The following is a 24,974-nucleotide window of genomic DNA, read 5'->3' as shown; positions in this document are numbered from 1 at the left end:
GCAATGACACAATTACTACATGCTATGACATAGTTAACAAGGTTAAACCAAGGCTTCTGTTTTATAAAACAGAATTAAAATCATGCAGTACAAAAATATGATATGAATTATATTATGTAATTTGAGGAAGACACTGCGCACTGCACAGCTATATAGGACACTTAGAAATTCCATCACGTTTACCAACCCATGAGGTGTTGTCTCAAAAGTTTAGGTAGGGCAACGAGGTACATGTACATATTTCGTTTTGTTGTCAAATTAAAAAGTGGCTCATTGTAGACTAGCAATAATACTGTGTATCAACTTTCAAGTCTGTCACTGTCAGCAACAACGAGGATAAACCTGCAACCCCTACGGGATAATAGTTCCTCCTTATCGTCTGGGGTGAAAAGTTTGGGCAACTTGACCGTGCTCGGATAAGAGACGCTCTGCATCGTTGTGGAGGTCTCGGAATTTCACAACATACTACGCTTGTTTTCCATGGACAAGTAGCCGAAATGGGGTCGAGAGGACTTCTGCTCCTTTTGTTTCTTCTTGTTTTGCCAAGTATCTGCTGGTCGTGTCCGAATCGCTGTCTTTGTTTTCGAACCACCGTTCGTTGCATGCACCTCATGTTGGACCATATCCCCGAAGTTCCAGCGACCACCACAATACTGTAAGTCATCAACTATATATTATATAATTTGTCTTTATTTTCAGAAAATTTTCACTCTAGAATTCCTCTGCGACAGTTTAAACGACCTCATTGTGTCAGCATGACGAATGTTTGGAAAACATCGCACTGATTTTGGAAGTTTTCCAAAGCGATCAGTAACGTTATATTCGTCAGGCTGACCGGAAGCACCCGTTTATAAACAAAGACTGATCGCTATTTTCAATGACTTCTACCCGTACGTGGTATGCCGGAGACGTGTTGTCTATTAACATACCGGTATATTTATGGCGATCATAGCAGTGATGACCCCAAAACAAATATCAGACGACTTAACATTTGCACGTTTTCGAGATGTTGTGCTTTCTCTAATGGGTAGAAAGCCTTGAAACTGTTGAACGGAAGGTTACCCGACTTTGTCAACTTCGACCAAGGACTGTCTCTGAAAATAGAAGAGACAATAGCTGCTTAGCCCGATTTCGATATTTCATTCACGTTGTCGCCTCTATTAAATAGCTATTTGAAAAGCCCGTGGCTCCAGCGTGAACGTGCCACAAGCAAGATTTTATTGGACTCCGAGTAGGCCATGGCGCCCTGTATGTGAGTTGACACAGACTAGAGTGCAGTGACGGCTGCGAAATGTTGACCCGTCCATTCCAAAACTTCACGCAGTTCTCCCAGGACGATCGCGCCCCACTTTGGATGCAAAATAGTCATGATTTTTTTTTTTTGAAACAGAGTAATACTAGTTGGTCACATACGTAAAGTCACAGAAAAAGCGCCAGGAATTTGCCATGTTTCTATTCCAGACGAAAATATGTATGTCAACTACTGTCAGTGATCATTAGCTGCAAGTCTCATTACACATTTGTATTACACTATTGTAGGTACAGTTAACTCTTGACTTGAGGTAGTTATTTTCCGATTTTGAAGGACACGCCAACTTCTCATGCTAATACCACAGCATAAAAGGCAAACATTCCAATGGAAGCTACCATAGTTATCAGGAGCAGTCGTTTTGTTTTTGCTGTCTCCAGATGGTGTCTCGAGTGGCAGTTAGCCTGAAATTTTCTGTGATTGAAACTTGTATGTATGTATGTATGTATGTATGTATGTATGTATGTATGTATGTATGTATGTATGTATGTATGTATGTATGCAGATTATTTTGTCAATACCCTAGTGATGTAACCCTCAGTTGAAGTGTTGTTGAAAAACACAGTTATAATAATATAGTCCTTTCCTGTACTGTACATGTATTCAAAGCCTTTTACATTTATTACCCCTGGCACAGATCTATAGTGGCACAATGACATTTATACTTCCTCAACTTGGGGAGCTTGCAATCCATTCTAGCCTTTCTAAGTGCATAGGATGCATTCTCATTATGTACAACCTCTATCCTATCAGGTACCCCATTATAGAGCTGGATTGACTGAGGTGCAATCGGGGTTCAAATCTTGCCTAACGATTTCAGCCATTTCAAAACAAATGGTTACTACAGGGTTCGAACCTGCAACCTGCAGATTGCAAGGCGGCCTTGCCTCGCAGATTGTAGGGTTGTAATAAAAAGCATTTTAGCTCTGGTGTGGACAAATATTTGTAGGAAAGAGAGAAAGTACATTTCCTGTTTTTGACTTTGTCTAACCTCTTAAAGTGTTTCTCAACTTTGCCTAGGGATATCACTAAAATGAAAAGAGAATGGAATGTAAACGCAACTACACATTAGCAGATTTACAAATGCCCTGAATAATGCATTCCATTCTGTAACTAACAAACATGCATTGTACACATGACATACATACATACATACATACATACATACATGCATGCATGCATTGTACACATGACAATACATACATACATACATACATACATGCATGCATACATACATACATACACACATACATACATACATACATCCATCCATCCATACATACATACATACATACATACATACATACATACATACATACATACATACACACATACATACATACATACATACATACATACATACATACATACATACATAAAAAATAGGGTTACCCTAATCTAAAGTTTTGTCCAGAACACATGTGAAGGTGCTCACAGATTAAAAATAAAAGAACAAAGGACAATAAAAGTAGGAGGTAAATAAAGAAATAACACCAAGTTGACTACATTAGATTTTAATCAGATAGGTATAGGAAAGTACATGTTCCTATGAACTTTCTTCGACAAGTTGATATATTTGTAATCTAAAGTGTGTGCAGTACTATGACTGTATGGAGTATCAGCATATCAGTCAAATTTCCAATTCATTTGGATGGAATTTTATCCAATCTAGATGCAAGCTACAGTATACATTTGTACATGTACAGTGAAAAATTGGAATGGTTTTTCCAATCAATTGATGCAATATCAAACTGATTCAAAATTCCATGTGGGGACAAGAGCTTACATGTACAGAATCTCATTTTTCCACATCTCAAATTAGAAACTTTTTTTTAAACATGGTGTAAAGGCCAGGGCTTCAGTGCCAGGTTATCAATTTCGTGTTTTCATATCAATGGAGTCAAAAGGGATTTACAAAGGATTATCCTATTGTTCTTGATCAACTTTCTCTGTAATTTTGCTAGACAACTACTTTCCATAAGTTAGAGTTTAATCCTAATTTGACTGGGCCTTTAAATGTACATTGTGGATTAGCTTAAGGTTGTTCAAGTGGAAACATTGCCAACATGTTGTAAAAAGTACAGATTATTGTACAATTAACTAAGTCAATAACCATACAGAAACCCTACAGAATGTTTACCAGTCAGTGTTAAGATTTTCGCAAGCCACAGTGGTCCATCACTAGAACGAGAATGTGAGTTGCTGAGTTGTGATCATGCAAAGTGACTCTCAATCAGGCAGAGCAATGACCTTGACTTGAGAGATATAATCTTGTTACAACTCTGTCAACCAGGGAGCTAATTTTAAACTAAACAAAATGTACAAGAATTGAGATAGAAGGAGTATTTGAATGCCTGTGTTATACACCATATTACATAACGATTATAGATGTATATCTGAACATTGCATTGGTCTTAATTTGATTGCATTGTTTAAACATGTCAATCATTTTCTAAGTCAAAGATACAGCAGCCTTCAACCCATTTGACTACCGAAAGGATACAATTGTATATCTGAAGGACATGAGTACAGGGAGCTTGGGAGCTAGGCTAAAACTTCAGTTTCAAGGAATAAATATCGAACTTCTCGTGTGCCTATTCGCATTGTATTGAAGTCAACACTTGTCATATATGCATGTAACTATCGAAATACACCGTTATGGAAATGGATACATCTACATGTGTACGATGTGATCTGTTGAATTTAATAAAAATACAAACACTGCTTACACACACTGAACTGTGTATTTTTGTTCTCAGGCCACTTTTCACACTTTGTCTCCACTTTCGTAGTCTGTTTACTGCGCAATCGAGAAACATCGTTAGCTCGTCATACCTCCTAGCCCTCGTATTCTCCACTTGTAATGATTACATTGTAAAAACTGATACTATTACTAACGAATTTAAAATTTTCGTCCAATAGCCTGGTCGATGATCGCGTGCAGTCCCTTCAACCATGAGAACTACATTTACATGTAGTCAGACTGTCGTTATTCAAATGAATTAGTATGTAAATATATACAGGTTACGTTATGTGGTGGGATTAATTGACATTTATTTACATGTACGTATATTTTTATGTAATTTTAAACTTTACGGGTGCTGGATAACCATGATAATGACATTTGGGGGGTGGCTACGTGAATCTTTTGAAATTTTTCTCAACACAAGTGGAGAATAGGAGGAACGACCAGCTAACGACATATCTCGACAGTGCAGGAAACAGACTACCAGTTTAGTTTGGCAAATAAAACAATTTGATATTTGATCACTGTATACCAAATCATGACACTTTGAGTTTATGTATTGGTTGATACTTAAGCCAACGAGATAAATCTCCCTAGAATATCGTATTCACTCAGAGTTTAGCAGTGAAAGTGATTCCATTTTTTACGCTGATTTATTTTGAGGGTAGGAACATTCAGCTAATCAGGCTAAAAGAAGTTGTTATGTCGGGCCAAAATACACACATTCACAACTGTTAAACTACAATGTAATACAAATACACAATGTACATGTAATTGACATCTTATCACAGCTGTACATTGTACAACTGCCGACATCAAACCATGGATGACCTGAACATGTTACAAACAGGGAAAGTAAACAACTGAAATGGATTACTAACACTTGGCACAGCATGTTGGAAGTACAGAGACTTGTATTACACACCATGGTTTGATAAGAACAGTTTTATGGCCTCTTTATGTGTACATGAAATTTGTGAGTGAATGTGAACTACTATGAAAAGTAGCCATAAAGCTGTTCTTATCAAATGATGGAATGTAATTCAAGTCTCTGTACTTCCAACATGTTGTGCCAAGTGTTAGTAATCCATTTCAGTTGTTTATTTTCCAGGTGTTTGTAACAGGTTTCGTTCATTAATGGTCTGATGTCTGCAGTTGTATAGTTTTATATCACTTTGATGTACATGTATCCCCAAGCTTAAAATTTGGGTCAGTCAGTGGTTAGTGTTGTCACCCTCCACTAGTGCATAATGATAAAAGTACATGACAAAAAGACAGGTTTCTTAGGCAGGGTAATTTACAACTCCTTGTCTGAGCTGCCTCCCATCAACTGATCAAAACATGTTTGTTCACCTGTGTTTGGGCCCCCTTTAAGAATGTATACATTCATTCATAACCTTGATATAAATAAAGTAACAGTCCATCCCATGGCTATAATTGAATAAAGGCATCCATAAAGTGACATTGACACAGGCTTTCATATTCATCTGTTTGATGAATCGAGTTTGATCAGTTAGTTATTTTTGACACCTTAGTTATTCATGACCCAGAGTAAGAGTTTGGGAAGCGCACACACACAGAGAATGTTGTTGTGTCAGGTGTAGGTGTGTTGAAGTGATTTCAGACAATCGTGTCTGATTGTATTCTAGTCAAAGAATGTTGATGTTAGCCATTAGCTTATTTAGAAAGCACTTTAGTCTATTTGGCTGTCTGGCTAAAGGGTGACAATGATGGGGTACATGTACATGCAGATAACGGATGGGTTGAACTTTTTGCTAAAGTTTGAGAGCCTTGGTAACATAGGGGCTCTGGTAATACAAATGTAGTTATACAGACTTCCATTCTTCGACTTTATGTCATCAAAACTGTCATGAAAAACTAAAGAACTGGCATATAACATAGATATACATGTATATGTTGATCGTAAATGTATGTAGAAAGTATTGTCTATTTGAATGTCCGGCTAAAAGTTTGACATTGAAGGGGTGCACATCGTACACTAATTTAAGTTTTATTACATGTAGTACATACTGTACGTGTATCTAGCATGGAAGTACATGTATACATGTACTTCCATGCCAGTAGTTACCTGGTGTTTTGCTATTGGGGAACCCTTCTAACAATGATGGGAGTGGTGGTGGTGGTGGTGGGTGGGTGGGTGGGTGGGGCGTTTCTGTTAAAACAGGCATACATGTAGATTCCCATGTGCATGTTGTTTGTACATGTACAGGGATGAACAAATCATTTTGTGAACTGGTGGTCCTCGGACCAGTGCCTTAAAAAATCCAGTGGTCCTGCTGAAAGAAGTAGTGGTCCAAGGTCCCGCTAATGTGAAACATTAAATCTTGCCTATGAATCTGTATATTCAGATGACTTTTTAACATAGTTATTAACAGTAAGGTACTGGTCCAACAGACCAGACAAGGTAAAATTTGTGTGGTCTGCCCAAATATATCGCTAGTCCCAGACCCAGGACCAGTGGATTTGTTCACCCCTGATGAACCTTTATTTTATGGAGGAAGCATGATAAAAAATTTTATGATTTCAAATTTAATGAAACTGTTTATGTTTTGTGTATTTTATTACAATTGTATCTATTGTTGAATTGTAGTAGTTTTTAATGTTTCTAACAATGCCCTAGACACAATTCTTCTAACTTTACAGTCACAAGACTCCTATTGGTTAATAAAGTATTATCTAATCTAAACTAATCTAATCTAATCTAATCTAAATAGTCTGATGACTACATATGTTCAATCATACTTCAAAAGCGCTAGTATATTTTGCTGTCAGTTTAAACTTTTCAAGGGGGTATGTCTAGTGTTTATGCTTTAGTTAGAAATGCCTGACAATGGAGGTACATGTACAGGGGGTGGGGTGGGGTTGTAAAACTTGCTCAGATTGTCACACTGTATACGTTTTATCCGGAATAAACTTCACTAACAAATCTGTGGAATGCGCATAGATTTCAAGTGGCCCTTAACGAAAAACATGATGCATTGGTGGTTTACCCATCCAACCATTTGAGTGGACAATGTTTTATCATCAGAAACTATACCATTGGAAGCAATTGATGTCCTTGTGGGTTGCCTGTAGGGTAGATAGTACCAGTAGCCTTAATCACTGAAAACACATTGCCTGCTTGCTAATTAATCTGGAATGTGTACACATACAAATTCATGTACATGTGTATTAGAAAGATAGTGAGCAAATTTGGTGGTGTTCTGATAATTAAATCAGCCCATGCCCAGCTGGTGGTATGCTTCTAAGTTCTGTTGGTTGTATAGTTGTATAGCTAAAATGATGTTGGCTTGGTCACTGGTGTTCAGTTTCACTCATGGGACATTACGTTTTTGACACAGAGCTAGACAAAAACAGAGCTAGACATAATTCAACTCTTAGACAAGACTAACAATGACATAGACACAATAAACACAGCAGGATCCCTTACCCTATCACATTGAACAATGATAAGCATTGCTATTCTTTCACAGTGCTGTAAAATAGGTTTCTAATGAAAAGATTGCACATGGACTTGATGATTTTAATGGCTGCAAATGTTTTATTTTCCAACTTATATAAAGTTATAATCAACATATCAACTTGATCAATAGAACTTCTAGATCCCCACTGTGCATGGCACAAATGTAATTGTTGCTTTTGCATTAGAAGTTGTCTGAGGGTGTGTATGAAATGTTATGTCAAGTGTTCCATGAGTGGAACATCAAACCTACATCATTTTAGCTGTATGCAGTTGAAAGGTATTCCAAATTCTATAATGGTAGTAGATGGACCCAATGTTCTGATGAATACAGGGAGTTGATACTCAGAACGGATCTATAAAATGTATGTGCATTATTGTATTATGGAACGTAAATTAAATTTATGTGTATTTATCAGTCCTCCTTGAGTTTTGAATGACAAAATTGTAATTACACTTTCACACGAAGAAAAATGGCTGATTCAAATGTACATGTACATGTGTGTTTAGTAAATATAAACATGTTATCTTGAGTACATATGTGCATTTTGTATGTTTCAATGTAAAACTTGAAGACGTGCATATTTATATGCAAATGAGAAATCATAATACATGATGTTACTGACTGATACGGATATTATTATGCAAATTAGCCATCATCCTTACAATCCATCCATGGGAGAATGCTGTATACACAGCATACATCATGTATACAGGTATTTCAATAATTAAGTTATCATACGTAACATTGTATACATGTAACTAATTTTTTTTTTACTTGTTATCTAAAGTTGTTACATATATTGTACATGTGATGGGGGTCATAGTTCAACAGTTCAGTTCGTTCAACTCTGAACTGAACGCCCAACAAACCCCACAAATAACACTTCTCCAACCCCCAACACACTGTCTGATTGGATGGTACCATGAATTACCTGTGACATATAATTTTCATTTGACCACTAGTAACAGTGTACATATATACAGTGTATTGATCAGAAGAAATGGAGCTAGTGTTAGCATTGAGATCTGCATAAACACTAACATCTTCAAAGTTGTAACTGGAAAGTTGTAGTAAATGAAATGCCGGCAAGGAACCATTTCTTGTAGTCATTTCATCCTTGTAAACTTTGCTTAATTTATGTATTACTACTTCAGATACCTTTTAACAAAATCCCCCCCTCCCAATACACAGTACAAGATATACACACACACCAGCAAACAGTACAAATTCATATAAACTTGACATTACATACCAACTAAACACAACCAAGCGAACCAAATTCATATAAACTTGACATTACATACCAACAAAAAACAAGCAAGCAAACCAAATTCATATAAACTTGGCTTATAGATGTACCTCTTTAACTGAGTTTGCACAGAAACATTAATGTTATCAGGACAATGGAATTTCAAATGTTTCTGTATTTGAGGTTATTTAGGGTTAAACACACCAGAGAAAAAAAGCCACATCCTAAATAAATTGGCTGTTCAGGAGTGCTTCACCCAAGACACCATTGTGTTCTAGTTCTGACATAAAGAGAGCCTATCCATCAAATTTCAATTCTTGGACAACAATGTTTCCTGCAACCAATCTGCAACCTTTTACTTAAGTAGTTAACCTCTCAGTGTATACTATATCGGACCACACACTTATTAAGATGTTAGCTGCAGCTTATCTAGAAAATGTACCTTTTTACATCAAATCCCACATGGGAAACATTAATACTGTAAAACAAAACACCTCAGATAAAAGCACTTGAAAGACGTGCGATTAATAGTGACTTAAGTTTGTATTCCTCACTGTTTCTAGAATTACACCTTTTCACATTAAGTCCCTCAAGAAAGATTTTAATACCATAAAACAAAACACCTCAAGACCCTTGAAAGAGAGTGTATAACTTTACTCAGCTCACTTTTAGTATTACTAAAATTGCACTTTTTTTCACATAAACTACAAAAGGAACATAATGACTGACCGGGTATGTGTACTCTGTAAAACAGAATATCTCAATGAGGACGCTTGAAAGATGCGGTTTATAAGTTTATTTGGCTTCACTGTCTCTAAAATTGCACTTTTTCACATCAATTCCTACTACTACTAGAGGGACATAATGACTTGAATTGTAAAACAGCATACCTTGATGAAGACACTTGATATATAGTGTAAACATGGAAATTTTCTCTATATATTTTCACAAATTTTGCTAGAAAACTTTAACAAAAACACTAAAATAAGTAGTGACTAAGATGCCTTCTTGTACATGAACACAAGGTACTTGTAAGTCTCTGGTAATTAGAGAAAATTGGTTTTTGAGAACTTGCTGAAGACTGTAAAATTGCAAAATTTTGTCGTAGTGAAAATACCTAGGTTTATAGTATTGTGTAATAAGTAGTGACTAAGATGCCTTCTTGTACATGAACACAAGGTACTCGTAAGTCTCTGGTAATTAGAGAAAATTGGTTTTTGAGAACTTGCTGAAGACTGTAAAATTGCAAAATTTTGTCGTAGTGAAAATACCTAGGTTTATAGTATTGTGTAATAAAAGTTACAAAGTTTGTATTGCATCACTTTCTGCAATGTACCTTTTCACTTCAAATTCCATGAGAGACGTTTGTCTAGTAAAACGAAACAACTTGATGAAGACATTTGATAATCATGGATAATCATAGATAATCGCTAACGTTGCGTGGTTTCACCCTTTCTAGAATTGTACCCTTTTCACATCGAATTCCATGACAGATGAAGCAACTCAATGAAAACATTTGAGAATCATGGATAATTTACTTTAATGTTGCATGGCTTCAGCATTTCTAGAATTGTACCTTTTCACATCAGTTCCCACAAGAAAACAAAACACCTCAATAATGACACTTGATAGATGTGTGTATAAATGGAAACTTTAGCTTATATAGCTTCACTGTGTTTAGAATTGCACTTTTTTCATGACACTTGACAGATCCCCCTAGAGAAACAAAACCCCTCAATAAATAAAGGGAGACACTTGAAAGACATTGTGCATAACAATTATTTAATTAATTTTGTATGAAAATAATGATTGTATCTTGACACATCAAAGTCCCACAAGAGACATTAATACTGTACAACAAAACATGCCAATAAAAGCACTTGAACGAGGTGCTAGTAGAACAGTTACTTTAGTTTTTATGGCTTCACTGTGTTTCTTAGTTTCTAGAATCGTACCTTTTCACATCAATTCCCACAGTACAAGTACCACACAACAAAACACCTCAGTAACAACCCTTGAAAGACATTGTGACTGAGTACCATTATTAAGTTTGCATGGCATCAGTATTTCTAATTTTGTACCTTTTCACGTCAGTGCCCCATATGAAAACAAAACACCTTGGAAGACAAGTGTATAATTTTAAAAATGTTCGTTTGTACGACTTTGCTGTTTTTTCAGAACTCTACCTTTTCATTTCGAATCCCACGAGAGACATTGATACTGTAAAACAAAACACACCTGGATCGAAACTGTGAAAGAAGTGTGTAGAACAGTTACTAAAATTGTATGGCTTCACTGTTTCATGATATTGTCTTTTCACGTGATATCTCACCACAGTGACATTACCACTGGAAAACAACACCTGTCTAAAAAAGAAACCCTTGAATGACACACAATTAATAGTCATTTGATATCATTTTCAAGTTCTTAAACGTAACCAGAAACAAAGTTTCAAGAAAAACATGAAAAAAACATTAAATGGGGCAGAAACTGACACATACATGTACGAAAGCCGTCTTCAAGCTCTTGTAAAGAAATAAATCGCCATGTTGTTGTTTTGGTGTACAGTATCCTAGGAGTCACAAAGGATGACTTTACAGCAATGACACTTAAGAAGTACACTATACTACCAACAATTGAGCAAATGCAAGTGGACAGACATAAACTCTCAAGTCAACATTGACATGGAGTGGCAATTTAGGTGAAGTCTTCCTAAAGTGGTTTCAGTGTTCCATAATCTCTAGACCATTCACTTTGTTCCATAGAAATGATGGACTCCAGGGGATGGCACACACAGGGACATTCATATCCACTAAGCTGTCCTCCTCACAAAGGGACGTAATCAATTGTCTCTGATATACACAAAAATAGATCGCTTAAAGTTAAAGTGCCACAGTCTGTAATTAAAGTACTATGGAGTGTTTTTGCTAAGGTCTGGAAGCCCCTGGTAACTAGAAAGGGGAAATCTGGTAAAACTGGCATAGTTTACATGTAGTTGTGTTTTTACCATGTCTACAATTACATGTATACATGTGTGAATGCACTGGGCATCAACCATTTCTCTTCATGTGAAAGGGTGATTGAGAACTTTTGAAACATGGCAGAAAGTTGCCAAGTACGGTATCCAACATGTAGTTGGCAAGCTTCATGTTTTCTAAATACATGTACGTGGGGGCAGCACTCTTGACAAGTGAGATATACCTCAAGAACTGCTTTCCAATGGGCTAAGCATTTGACTATAAGCATACAATGTACTGCAGTACATGTAGCACCTGATCTAACTAACGCCAGAGAGGTACATTTTTTGTACAAAATGCCAGGATATATGTTTGTAGGCCATACATTTGTATCCAAATGTTAGCACCTGGTGAACACCAGGCTAGCAAATTGAAAATGATATCATTAACCTTACGCAGAATGTCGTTGGGTAATACAAAATGTAAGTTTATAGCTATCTCTCTGTAAAATTGTTGTTACCTCCATGGGGGCTAGAGGGTGTAAGTCATAGAGTTAGTTGTATAAACGCTGTATATCAAATCTAAAGGTTGAATTAAGTTACAGCAACAATCTACCTATTCATGCATTGGATAGTCTTTAGTTGATGTTCACATACTGTACATGTAGGGTTGCTGTCATTGTGCTTATTTAACATTAGTGATTACTTGTGTAATGGCACTGTTCTCCCCACGAGAGAGAGAGAGAGAGAGAGAGAGAGAGAGAGAGAGAGAGAGAGAGAGAGAGAGAGAGAGAGAGAGAGAGAGAGAGAGAGAGAGAGAGAGAGAGAGAGAGAGAGAGAGAGAGAGAGAGAGAGAGAGAGAGAGAGAGAGAGAGAGAGAGGGAGAGAGAGAGGGAGGGAGGGAGAGGGGGGGGGAGGGAGGGAGAGAGAGAGAGGGAGAGAGAGAGGGAGAGTGTGAGTGGTGTTATCACCGTCCTGCCATGCTTGACAGGTTTCTCCCATGCTCCAATGTGGTGTACCATCCTTGAGTTGAATGAAAATATACTAATATTTTCATATGAAGAGAAATGGCTGATCCTCAATGTCCATGTGTGTGTTTAAATAAACGTGTCAGAGTATGAAGACATGTATGCTGATCATTATGCAGACTGTCATGTTATTGATATGTAAATTATTATGCAAATTAGGCAACATCCTTTCAATCTATCCAAGGGAGAGCACTGCTAGTACTACTACTACTAGTAGTTGATGCTTGGTACATGTATTTTGGCTTGTCAAACTTACATACAATTATAATGATTACAGTGTGGATGTTCTAGAAGTGGTATTTTGATTACATTTACTATTACAATGTCAGTCTTTGGTTACAATCAAGTATTTCACATACATTGTAAATGATATGGCTGATTCAACATAAATTGTTATTTTTAATGTCTCTGAGTAATTATTTGCTACCGACCAGTGCTGATTATTGTGGGGAGAACCCTGACTCAGCTATATGTAAATTTGTATATGTGTAGACTTAAGTTGTAGCTGTGAAACTGTGAAGGCTGTTTGGAAGGTCTTTGTGGTAATAAATGATGTCTGCTACATAAACTGACAACACATGCAACAATGTCTGGCAATGAGTAGATCTTGTGTCAAAGCCTTTAGTCAAAGGACCACTTCCTTTTCACATAATGAACTGCTTAAATCAGACATGACTGCTTCCAACCTTGCATAATACGACAGTCTTAAAAACAAAGACAGTTATTCAAAAGGTGAAACTTAAAATTACTTGTCTTTGAACAAGCTTTATTATCACGGGCGGGCTGGCAAACTTGTTTTTGTCTAGTGTGGCCATGGAAGGGCATGTCTCTCCCATACGATTAAGATTCCATTGAATGCTGGAGTATTCGACTTCAGACTGTCTTTTAAAGTTTTATTAAACTCTGTAAAGGGAGGAATCTGAGGTATGTGCCATGCAAGGACAGTGTCTGGTTTGACCTCTATGTCAAATAGGTGTATACATGTACTATAGTTAGTTGTAAGAAGTACCACATACTTTTTTCACCTCTAGCATTGTCAGCACCCCCTTTGAGTTGAAGAATGTGTGTGTGAATTCCCAACCATTGGCACGTTTACTAAATACATTTGTTTTGTTATTGATGGTCTAGTTTGTTGTGTGGTAAACTGAATTATAGCCCCATTAAAGTGCATTTACCTTTCTTGTTGTGTCATACTTTTAAATTTCATTTGAATTTACATACAATGATACATGCTATGATGTACAGTCCTTCAGGAGTTACAGATTATTCAATACCATGTTTCAATCCAGACTAGATTTTTGAGAGCTCGAATTTAACTTCTGGGCTTGGTTGTCAAATTTATCCAACTTCCAAGTGAACGGTTTCAACTACAGTTTTCCATTGATTTCCAATGGTCTAACAGACTACGGGACCACATTTTAAATTTGGTAGTCAAGATACAATATTTAGAGTCTATTACTACTAGTACTACTAATTTTGAGTCCTGTTTTGTTGTCCAATATTACTGCATACAGGGATATATTTACCATAGTGGTAGTAGTAGTAGTACACATTGTGTGAATATAACTTATTTCATGTCATTTCATGATTTTGCCAGTTGTAAAATACTTCACCCTGTATATATTTGAAAGTGCTCAGTCTTTCTTTTTAGCTGAATTACCACATTACCATCCTAGAATCCAGTTGTTTTGGTTTGAGCTCCATTCGATGAAAGGAAAATATATACATGTAAACAGATACAGAAACAGAACCTATCCAAATACAAAGGTAGTCAACAAACAAAATCCAGAGCTGAATGAAAACAAATAAAAAAAGAATTATATTTCTATCACCTGTACTGGATTGGATTCTCGGTACCTGAAATAGAATATTACTGTCTAGGCGTATCATAAAACTAATCAACATTGGATTTCTTGGTCAAAACCATAATTTCCACTCCATGCATTTCACATGCACTGCTACATAGGTATAGGTGCATGTGAGAATTAGTCAACCTTCTTGTCCTATTTTGACCCTTTAGCTAAGACTCAGGAGGTAATTACTATTACAGGTACCAAGTTATGATTGGTCGATGCCAAGACATCTGCTCCACACAGTATCATGTACATGCATTACCTGTAGGTGTTACCTTGTGTGTGTGTGAGAATACAACTGTCTACATCAGACTGTGGACAATGGAAAATGTTGCCAAAAGGTAAAAGTAAACAACTGAATTTGATTAATAACACTTTCCCTGTTTGTAACAGGTTCTGTTCATCCATGGTCTGATATCTGCAGTTGTAACTTGTAAGTCAACCTTGTTGTTCTATTTTGACCCACTACATACATGTAGCATGAGGTGAAATGCTATTACAGGTAAATATACCAAGAATTGCCACACTATAAAGACACAAGTACAGGCAATGACCTTGGTTTGATACAGGGGAAGTCATGAAACATGATTCAAGTTGATAATATTTGAGTACAACAAATACAAGGATATCACTGTTTTGTTAGTAATTCTTATCAGCAACAAAGTAAATTTGAATTGTCATGTTTTAATTTAGTTCTTTGCACTATTCAAACAAAGACAATAAGTACCTGTGATGGCATTTCCTGTTTGAGACTTAAATAGATTCATATTTACATGTAACTGTCAACAGTAAAGGTGTGAGATCAATAGTTCAATGTAGGTTCAAAATGTTTAGTGAGTGTATCTGTATCTGTATAGTTACGGGTAGGTCCTGGGTAAGGAATAACACACCGGGGGAGAGTATTTAGTCAGAATGGTTTTTTGACAGTGACTGCCATTTTAAAGGCGTCACAAGAATTTTTGTGGTGTGGTGGTGGTGGTGGTGGTGGTGGTGGTGGTGGTGGGGGGGGGGGGGGTTAGTTCTGATCCGACAAAATAATTTTACTTGTAATGAAATCTATTTTGTACCCCTAAAATGCCATCAAATCAAGAAATGGAAGAATTTTCACTATATACATGGTCGCAGTGACATGTATTGAAATGTCAATAATTAAAAGAGCATTTTTCTCAAACTACTTGTACATTTTGTACATACTGCCTTTATATTTATAGTACTACTACTACTATCACCACTGACTTGAATTTGATTGTGCTGTCTGAAACATTTATATCAATTACATTAGAAAGGGAGGGTGTGTCTGTGTGTGTGTGTGTGTGTGTGTGTGTGTGAGGTCTGAGTCGTAAAAAAAATAACTTAGTTTTTATCCTACATCGAACTTTTGTGTTGATCTCACCCCTTATCTGGTAGACTTCCATGTAGACACAAACTCCTGGGGCCCTAACCTGAGGCACCTGTGTTGATATTGATTGTTTGTAGACCTGTTTATATTATCATGCAACCGATCAAGAAATGCATTTGGCAAAGTTGAGCACTACTAATAGACAGTACTAAACAAAGGGTTGGCGCTAACACCATACCAGCACAGTGTATTGGCAACGTGAATGGTTAGACTAAGTTACAGGGCAGTGTTTGAATCCCTGGGCTTTGCATTGCATTACATGGGATCATTTTTTTGTTCTCGACCAATATCTTTGCCAAATAACCAGGTTTTTCCTACATCTAGATTTTAATCCTAAGGCATAAAAAAATAAAATTGTGTGGTTCCGGTTACATTCAATTTTAAAATAGGTAGGGTGCATTTTGTAGATAGAGTTTTTATTTTATTTCATGTGTGAATATCTAGTTCAGGTTTTCCATTGTTTTCCAAATGGTGTCTGTGTTGTTTATTTCATCCTATTGTATGTAAAGCCAATACAGATTGGAAGAATAGTTTTATATTGTCTTTTTAAGTTGATGTCAGTTTCCGCACCCACTATTCCTTGTGAGACTCCACGATTTTCGCGATTATATTATTATTTTTCTCGAATACGTAAAAGAAGTTTAGGATTGGCACTGAAAAACTAGGTGGGTTGGGTAACTTGAACCAAACAATTATTTATTTTAGGCCTCACCATGCAAATTTTCAAAATATATATGAGGGCGAAATTATACCATATTTAGTATTAAAGCCATTTTTGAATCCAAAGTAGCCGTTGAATACTGTGTCAATTCTGTGGAAATAAAAGATGGTATTACCCAGCATGCACTGCTCTAAATTCTAATACTAATAGCTACTTCCTGCGTGGGTGAGTTGGACTCTCATTTCCCCAGACTCTTGCTTTGGGAGGTCTTGTAGGCAGAGCCCCCAGCAGTGAGAGTCTGGGTAACCGAGACTAACTTTCTCAAATATGTGCCACATTCACTTATAGCATAATACTAGAGTGATAAATAAGCAATTGATGTGAAATGATTACAGTATCTGTTTACCCATGATTTGTACCACCTACAATGTACATGTACTAATTATGAGGGGAAATGGTCTTAAGTTTTTCCAATAGACATCTGAAATTGAAAACTTATTTTGTTTCAATTCCCAAACTGTTTTCTTTGAGTAGTCTACCTTGTAGCACTCTGTCAACCATTTGTCATGGATAATCTCGGTCTACCACACAGGTGCAAAATAGTGTTATTCCAGGTGTTGCTAATTTTACGACTGTAATACATCGCTTTCAACATGAAGGTCGTTTAAAAAGATACAAATATCTTAAAGGGTCGCGCCTATTTTAACACACTGTGTATTGTTGTCGTTAGCCGCCTTCTGTCACCGTGGAATTTCAGCCTGTCATTTTGTTTTGACAGCCAAGCAGCCATAACAGTCAACAAACACTGTTTATATACAAACACATTACAACAACACCAAAGGGCGAGGAAAGGATACATACATGTAAATGGAATGCCAAACCTAGCTCACAAAGACAACAAGAATGTGGCCATGAGGCAATAAACTTGAAAATATCTTAGTTTCACCAGTAGACTAATAAGTTGAAGTGTTTTTCCAAGGAAAATAAACAGTTAGCTCATTTCATTTGGCAAATGGAACTAAAAGGGTTAAATAGGTACAAACTGATGACATAGCAATTGATGGATTGTGGTATGCAGCCATCCTTACCAACCGCACTCATTAGGTGGCTGACCTGTTGGTTTAAATAAACCTCTGTTTCTACCAGTACCACTGCAGTGGTGCTATAATATATTATTTTGATGTCTTGGTGATAGATTTGCCCAACATCTATGTGCATAATATAAGGGAAGTGTTATATGTATATTTTAATGCTAACAATCATAGTCTCTCCGATATATGTCTGTTAGCATTACGGGCGTTTGCAGTAATGAGGACTGCCGTACATACATGTACAATGCAGTGCAGTTGGCAATTTAATCTTTCTTCAAAATGTGCATAATTTTGATTTCAACACCATGATTTCTCCGTAAGTGTATCATGAAAACAGTGTCTCCCAGCCTATAGCACTGAACTGCTGTGTTTATTTTGTCTATGTTATTTTTAGCCTAAAGTTGAAATATGTCTATCTTTGTGTCAAAAATGTAATGTCCCATGAATGAAACTCTAAGCCTACATCACTTTAGCTATAACACCTTACCAGCCAAGCGTTAAACACCAGACTGAAACCGAACTAGTTAATCAGACTAGGGTTATAATTAAACTGCACTTTGCAATACCTAAATATTCTGTATTTACATTTGACATTACCAACCATTTCAATTAAAGCCAGATAACCCAAATGACTTTTTCTTTAAGACTTAAAAAAAGCCTGGGGAACTCAAGTAGATTTTACATACTTACTGCCCAAAAAGAAAAAAAGAGGTTAGTTGAGAAAGAAGATTAAGAAATTGCTCAGCAATTGGTGATGACTTCTCAATATGTGCGGAATGCCGAGATGTGTTGTAACCCAACAATACCTGTTAAGATAATCATAAAAAACAGCACTCGGAGCTTGAATGTTGTGATGACAAGGGACACGATAGATTGACTTCATTTACTGTCAATGTTACCACAGGCCAAAGTGTTTCAGTATTTGTTCATCAGACCTTGCTTGCTTTTCAGCAGCTGTAGAATGATAGATAAGAGAAAGAATGTCAGCCAGATTCCGTTCTGTTAATCTGTCTACACATGTCTATGCACACGTGTGATTTGATATATAACTACATTTTGTACTCTTAGAGTGATTCTGAAGATTAGGGTGATTATATAGGTGAATCATTTGGACCAGTAGAGAAATTTACCACCTGTCAATGAAGGGCCAGCCAATGAATAGAAAACTGCATGTGGAAGAGTTTTGTTTGCTAAATACTTTGTTTGGTGTTACATGTATCCCATTTGTGCAAACCAGAGCTGATACATGTTTTTTTACTTGAACGGGTGCCATAAAAGAGGCTGTGGTTTAAGACGATGGTGCTATCCTTGGCATTGAATCTCAAGATCTCTCTTTACGTCTAGTGCTACCTGTATCTTGTGACATTGAATCTCGACTACCATGTAGGTAACATCTACATGTACATCCAGACAAGTAAATACTGTCTCCAAAGACTAATTTTTCTGAATTAATGAGTCATGCTTGTGTTGTTGCCTGTACGTCTATCTCGATTCTAACCATTTTTATACACCAAGTTAGCAGTAGTCCAGGACACATAGACCACTAAAACATTCTTTCTAGACTACCAAATTAGCAGTAGTCATGGGCTCATAGACTACTTAACATTGTATCTAGACTACCAAATTTAACAAATTAGCAGTAGTCCAGGACACATACACTACTAAACATTATGTCTAGACTACCAAATTTGTATAAGATGGTAGTGTATGAGACCTTAGACTAATGGAAATCACTAGGGAATTGTTGCTGAAACAGTTCACTTGGCTATATCTAACTACCAAGCCAGGTAAAGGGGTACGTTTTGTATGATTAAGATTAAGGAGGTGTTCACTCACTCATGGATGAAGTTAAGAGTATCGTGAATGTTGAAATGATTTATGGCATTAGTAGTTGATTAATTATCCTACATCAATCTATACATGTACATATTATACTATATAGTTTTATCTATCAGCAATAAATGGGTACAAAAATGTTGTGAATCTTGGACTGGTAGTTTCACACCTCAGTGGGCTTTTTATGGTACAAGTGCTGACATCAGACCATTGATGAACGGAACCTGTTACAAACACCTGGAAAGTAAACAAATGAATCGGAATAACACTTGGCACTGGATGTTGCAACAGCCGACGACTTGTAAATTACATTTCATGGCAGTTTTATGGTCTCATGACATGAATTCCCAGGAGATCTTCAAATTTGTTTGTGGTCGTGAATTATTTCATGTACAGTGGCCATACAATTGTTCTTATCAAATGATGGAATGTAATACGTGTATTTGTCGTTTAGTATTTTCAACATGCTGTGCCAAGAATTTTTAATCCAAATCATTTGTTTACTTTCCATTCGTCAATGGTCTGATGTCAGCAGTTGTAGTTTAAGTAATTGAAAGCATTAAGAATTGTAACCCAAGATATGCAAGTATAGAGCGGTTGATGTTTGTAATGTTTTTTGTACAGTTTATTTAGTACATCAATGACGTCATTCCTCCCCCCCCCCACCTACACATCCAGCAAAGATCAAACCACCTTCCTCTCACACTCGCACCCAAAATATGCAGTAATAGCTCCTATATAGTACTAGTTCATCTCTTTGTTTGCCTTGTCTCCACCTAAATCTATTTGAAACCGATTCAAACTCAATCAATTCCAATAAATCATTTGAAAAATGGTTTACAGTACCTAAGAGAAAACCGAGCCATGGATTGGATTTGGGAAACCAGTTTTGAACAGATTTGCTCTGAATTGGTTGGAAACCAACTCCCAGAGGAAGTTTCAAACTGATTTGACTGAACAGGGTTTGAAACCAATTTAGGGTGTGTGGGGACAGGAAAATAGATTTTTTATTCTATTTTGAACGAATTCTACTTATTCCAAATGAGAACAAGACTTACAGTAAATAACTAAACTTATTACTGTGTAGTCAAGTGTGTAGAATGTGTTAACTGTGTTTCCACATACCACATACAAGCAATTGACAGATCTTATCACTCATCTGGAAAGTTTAATTGTTTCAGTTTGCATGATGTCGTAAAGGGCAAGAGATGTCAGTCTGTTCAACACTTGTACTACAAACAGCTGCAGGCCATTTTCTGTCAAATACACCCAAAGTAAATTTTACCACAGACACAAAATATTCCTTTATTTTCACCAAGATCTGAATATCAATGTACAGTTCAGACATGAGAGGTACATGTATCCAATCTGATTAAAATCCGATGTAGTGTACATGTCGTGGTTTCTTTTTGGCTGTTACGTTTACTGTCATTTGTTCTTTTGTGAGTGCCCGTTATACATCCATCTGGCACAATACCATAGGTTTTCCCGAACCCAGTCTGGTACTTAGGAGTAGCCAATCGCAATCTGACTTACAATACAAAGGTTACAGTTCGAGTAAATGTTAAAATAATCTTTGATGAAATGTGACTCCAGTAACCAAGTATATATATGTTAGTGGTAACCTAAATTTCAAACATCGGTACATACCATGATAGTATGCACACCTTTGCAAGACAAATTATGATGCTAAAGGCTTACTTTATCATAAGAAAAACTGTTTGCAAACATTTTTATACAATTTCAACACCATCGTTCCTTCCATGGGAATGATCAGTCTATTTCTGAGTCTATTTCTGATGTTGTGTTCTTTTTAGTATCAAGGTGTGAATAGTAACAGTGAATTCCAACCCACATTGCATCATCAACAAACAATTGCCTTCCTTTGATGTTTTGAGACAGTTTCCTGTCCTTCTCTTTCTCCATAGACCCTCATAGTCTGGTCTATGCACCCTCCAATGTCTATGGTATAACTGCTCAGTTAGGTGTCCACGTAACAGTTAAATTAACAAAGAAAGATAAAAACCCACTTATTGGTGAGTATTAGGAATATACCAATATAATATCCTCTAAGTACATGCAGATTGGGTTTCTATTGTTAAGTGTTATTTTGTCTGTGGGAGGTCCAACTTATTGAAGATTCATGACTGTGCCCCCACACAGGTGTTAATTAACCCTAATCACAAAATGGGGCATGTTAATTGCATGTAATTGAAAAGATACACACCATAACAATGTCCACAACCATATAATTAAGATAAACAACACTTGACAGTCTGTGTGAAAATGCCTTAATCTCCTGCACCTTATACATATATATTCTACTTTGTCTGACTACTGGAATTTCATTAATTCCTCTCCCTTGAGTATACTCTGCCAGAAGGGGTACACCTACATGTACTACACCAATAATAGGGTCTGTGCTCAGTGTACTGTAGACTGCCATTTTATGGTCTACTGCTAGTACTACAATGTAGTTCCATAGGTTCATTTTTGGGTGTACGAGTGTCTACATGAAAGAAGGTCTATGCTGTATTAAAACGATGATTTTGTGGTCTACGGTCTACCACATGTATACCCACAATTAAGGTTTCCTACCAAAGTGTACCCAAAACTAGGGTTTCTCCGTAAAGTACACCCAAAACAAAGGTTTCCCAGTACAATTCACTAGTAGACACACAACTAGGGTTTCCCAGTGAAAGTCAGCTGACCAGCTTTATTTTCGCCACCAAAAATAGACCACAACAACCAGGGTTTCCCGTGAGTAAAAAAGTCAACTGGCCAGTTGTATTTTCTCACCTAAAGTAGACACACAACCAGGGTTTCCAATGAGTAATTTTAAGTAAACTGATCAGTTGTATTTTCTCCACCAAAAGTAGACCCACAGTAGATGTACATCTATTGTGTTGTACTTCTGGGTTCCACTCATGAAACAAAGGAATTCAGAGATGTATTCATTCAATGGATGTCATAGACCCTGTAAGTGTAACTCAGTGGGTGGTATTAGTGAAAAACCAACAGTACTATATGATATAGTTGGCATTGTTGTACAATCAATACTACTTGAAGATATCCATATTGTATATTTGGTATAATTCATGCACACAGATCAGTTACAGCTGGGATGTAAAGTACTTGCAAGTCCTTGAACCCTGCCTGTGCAGATTATTTTCCAGTATTTCTCTTTGTTCAGCCAAGAAAGCCCCCCCCCCCCAAAAAAAAAAAAAAAAAAAATGGTTACCTGACCCACCTAGTTTTTCATGCCAATCCGTAACTTTTTTGTATGTATTCAAGAAAAAAATAATAAAATCGCATATCGCATGAAATATTGGATGCAGAAACTGATATCAACTTAAAAAGACAATATAAAACTTGTTCCAATGGCTGTACATCTGATGAGAAGAAACCGATAACATGGAGACCATATGGAAAACAATAGAAAACATAATTACCTGAACTAGACACTCACACATGAAAAAAAATATATATAATAAAATATCTACCTACCCCACCTATTCTAAAATTGAGCATAATCGGAACCACACAACTTTTTTTGTTAGGCCTGATAGAGTGACATTGGACGAACAGAACCTGTTACAAACAGGGAAAGTAAACAAATGAATTGGATTATAACACTTGGCTCAGCTTGTTGGAACAGTAGAGGCTTGTATTACATGCCATGGTTTGATAAGAACAGTTTTATGCCCTTTTTATGTGTGCATGAAATGACAGGGGAACTGGAAATTTGTTTGTTAACATGAACTATTATGGAAAATGGCCATAAAACTGTTCTTATGAATGTAATACAAGTCTCTGTACTTCCAACATGCTGTGCCAAGTGTTTTCAATCCAATTCAGTTGTTTTCTTTCCCTGTTTGTAACAGGTTCCGCTCATCCACGATCTGATGTCGGCAGGTGTATTTGGTGCATCTTCCTCTGAATGCACATGAAATCTTTATGTGCCAAATGTTACAAAAGAGCTCTGTGCTATCATTAAGTTGAGAACACCATTCTTGGCCATGCATGTCCATTGCTTGGCAACCTTGAATGAAATGTTCTGTAAACTCAATGTCAGATTTTATGATGTTAACCTTGTCTGTAAATACATCACAGTCTAAGAGGTACATGAATCCATTCAACCATAGGTGAATTGTACATCTTTATTTGAACTAACATATCTTGTACAAACAGAAAATGTATGTTACCAAACATAAAACTATATGTAACTTATATGTAGTGTAAGTCATAAAATTCACTATCTGTGACCACCTAGGCAATTCCTAAAATTCCCTTCTCACTAAAATCTATATGTACATGTAGGTGATTCATAAAAGTGAGTTCTCAGTTTCTGTGACCACCTAGATGATTCATAAAATTGACTTCTCACTTTCTATGACCACCTAGGTGATTCAAAAAATTGACTAAAGAATCTCACTTTCTATGGCCATCTAAGTGATTCACAAAATTCACTTGTCACTTTCTACGATCACCTAGGTGAGTCATAGAAATCAACACTCGTTTTCTGTGACCACCTACTACGTCCTAGGTACAGACTCTGTGAAACCACAGAGTTTATTCATCTCAATGTATAGAGTGATCAAATACAGTGGCACTTGTATGGTTTCCATCTAAATAGCCATGTGATTGATGTCAGAGATTCAATGGCATTGCCCTTACGATCTTATCACAAAATGTAGCTGGTGAATGTTTACCCATGACAAATGGTACTATTATAATGGGCCATTCACTTTAGATGGCCTTTAGATTGTCCAAATGTTAGTTATTGTCATTCATCCCATCGTGATCAGTTACAGTCCAATGATAATACTAATATTTTGTTTTATCTGATTTCCAAAGAACTTCAACCTCTAGATCATTCATCATCATATATTAACACTTTACAGTATATACCACTGTGACCTCAGCCTTAACATTAGTACAACAAATGTTTGCTATCTCTCAATATTGATGTTTTCAATCTGTAAATGTGTAATGGTCCTGCAAAGCCAATGAACTCCCAATGACTGATGACAGACAATATACATACATACAGGACATACATACAGGCAAGACAACTTTGACTCTGATAATTCATAAATCCATACAGTGATACATACACACACACACAACACACACACACACATACATACATACATACATACATACATACATACATACGCATACATACATACATACATACATACATACATATATACCTACATACATACATACATTTGTACATACATACATACATACATACATACATACATACATACAACCATACATATATACATACATACTCATGCGTACGTAGGTACGTGCGTGTGTACATGTACGTACATACATGTACAGTTTCATATA

The 24,974-nt window shown here is 36.5% G+C and overlaps 1 protein-coding gene across 1 annotated transcript in view; it reads left to right on the top strand.

Moving 5' to 3' along the window:
• Positions 1 to 299: 299 nt before the first annotated feature.
• LOC144445511 (peroxidasin homolog) overlaps positions 300 to 24,974 on the top strand; it is a 67,932-nt gene continuing 43,257 nt past the window's right edge. Inside the window, exon 1 of the mRNA XM_078135096.1 lies at positions 300 to 655. Coding sequence (XP_077991222.1) covers positions 498 to 655 — 158 coding nt within the window. The 5' untranslated portion in view covers positions 300 to 497. The remainder of the gene's footprint in view (positions 656 to 24,974) is intronic.

Source organism: Glandiceps talaboti, chromosome 14, assembly GCF_964340395.1.
Source record: "Glandiceps talaboti chromosome 14, keGlaTala1.1, whole genome shotgun sequence".
NCBI classification, from domain to species: domain Eukaryota; kingdom Metazoa; phylum Hemichordata; class Enteropneusta; family Spengelidae; genus Glandiceps; species Glandiceps talaboti.
Note: the sequence above shows the minus strand (reverse complement) of the source record. Positions and strands in the feature narration are given on the sequence as shown.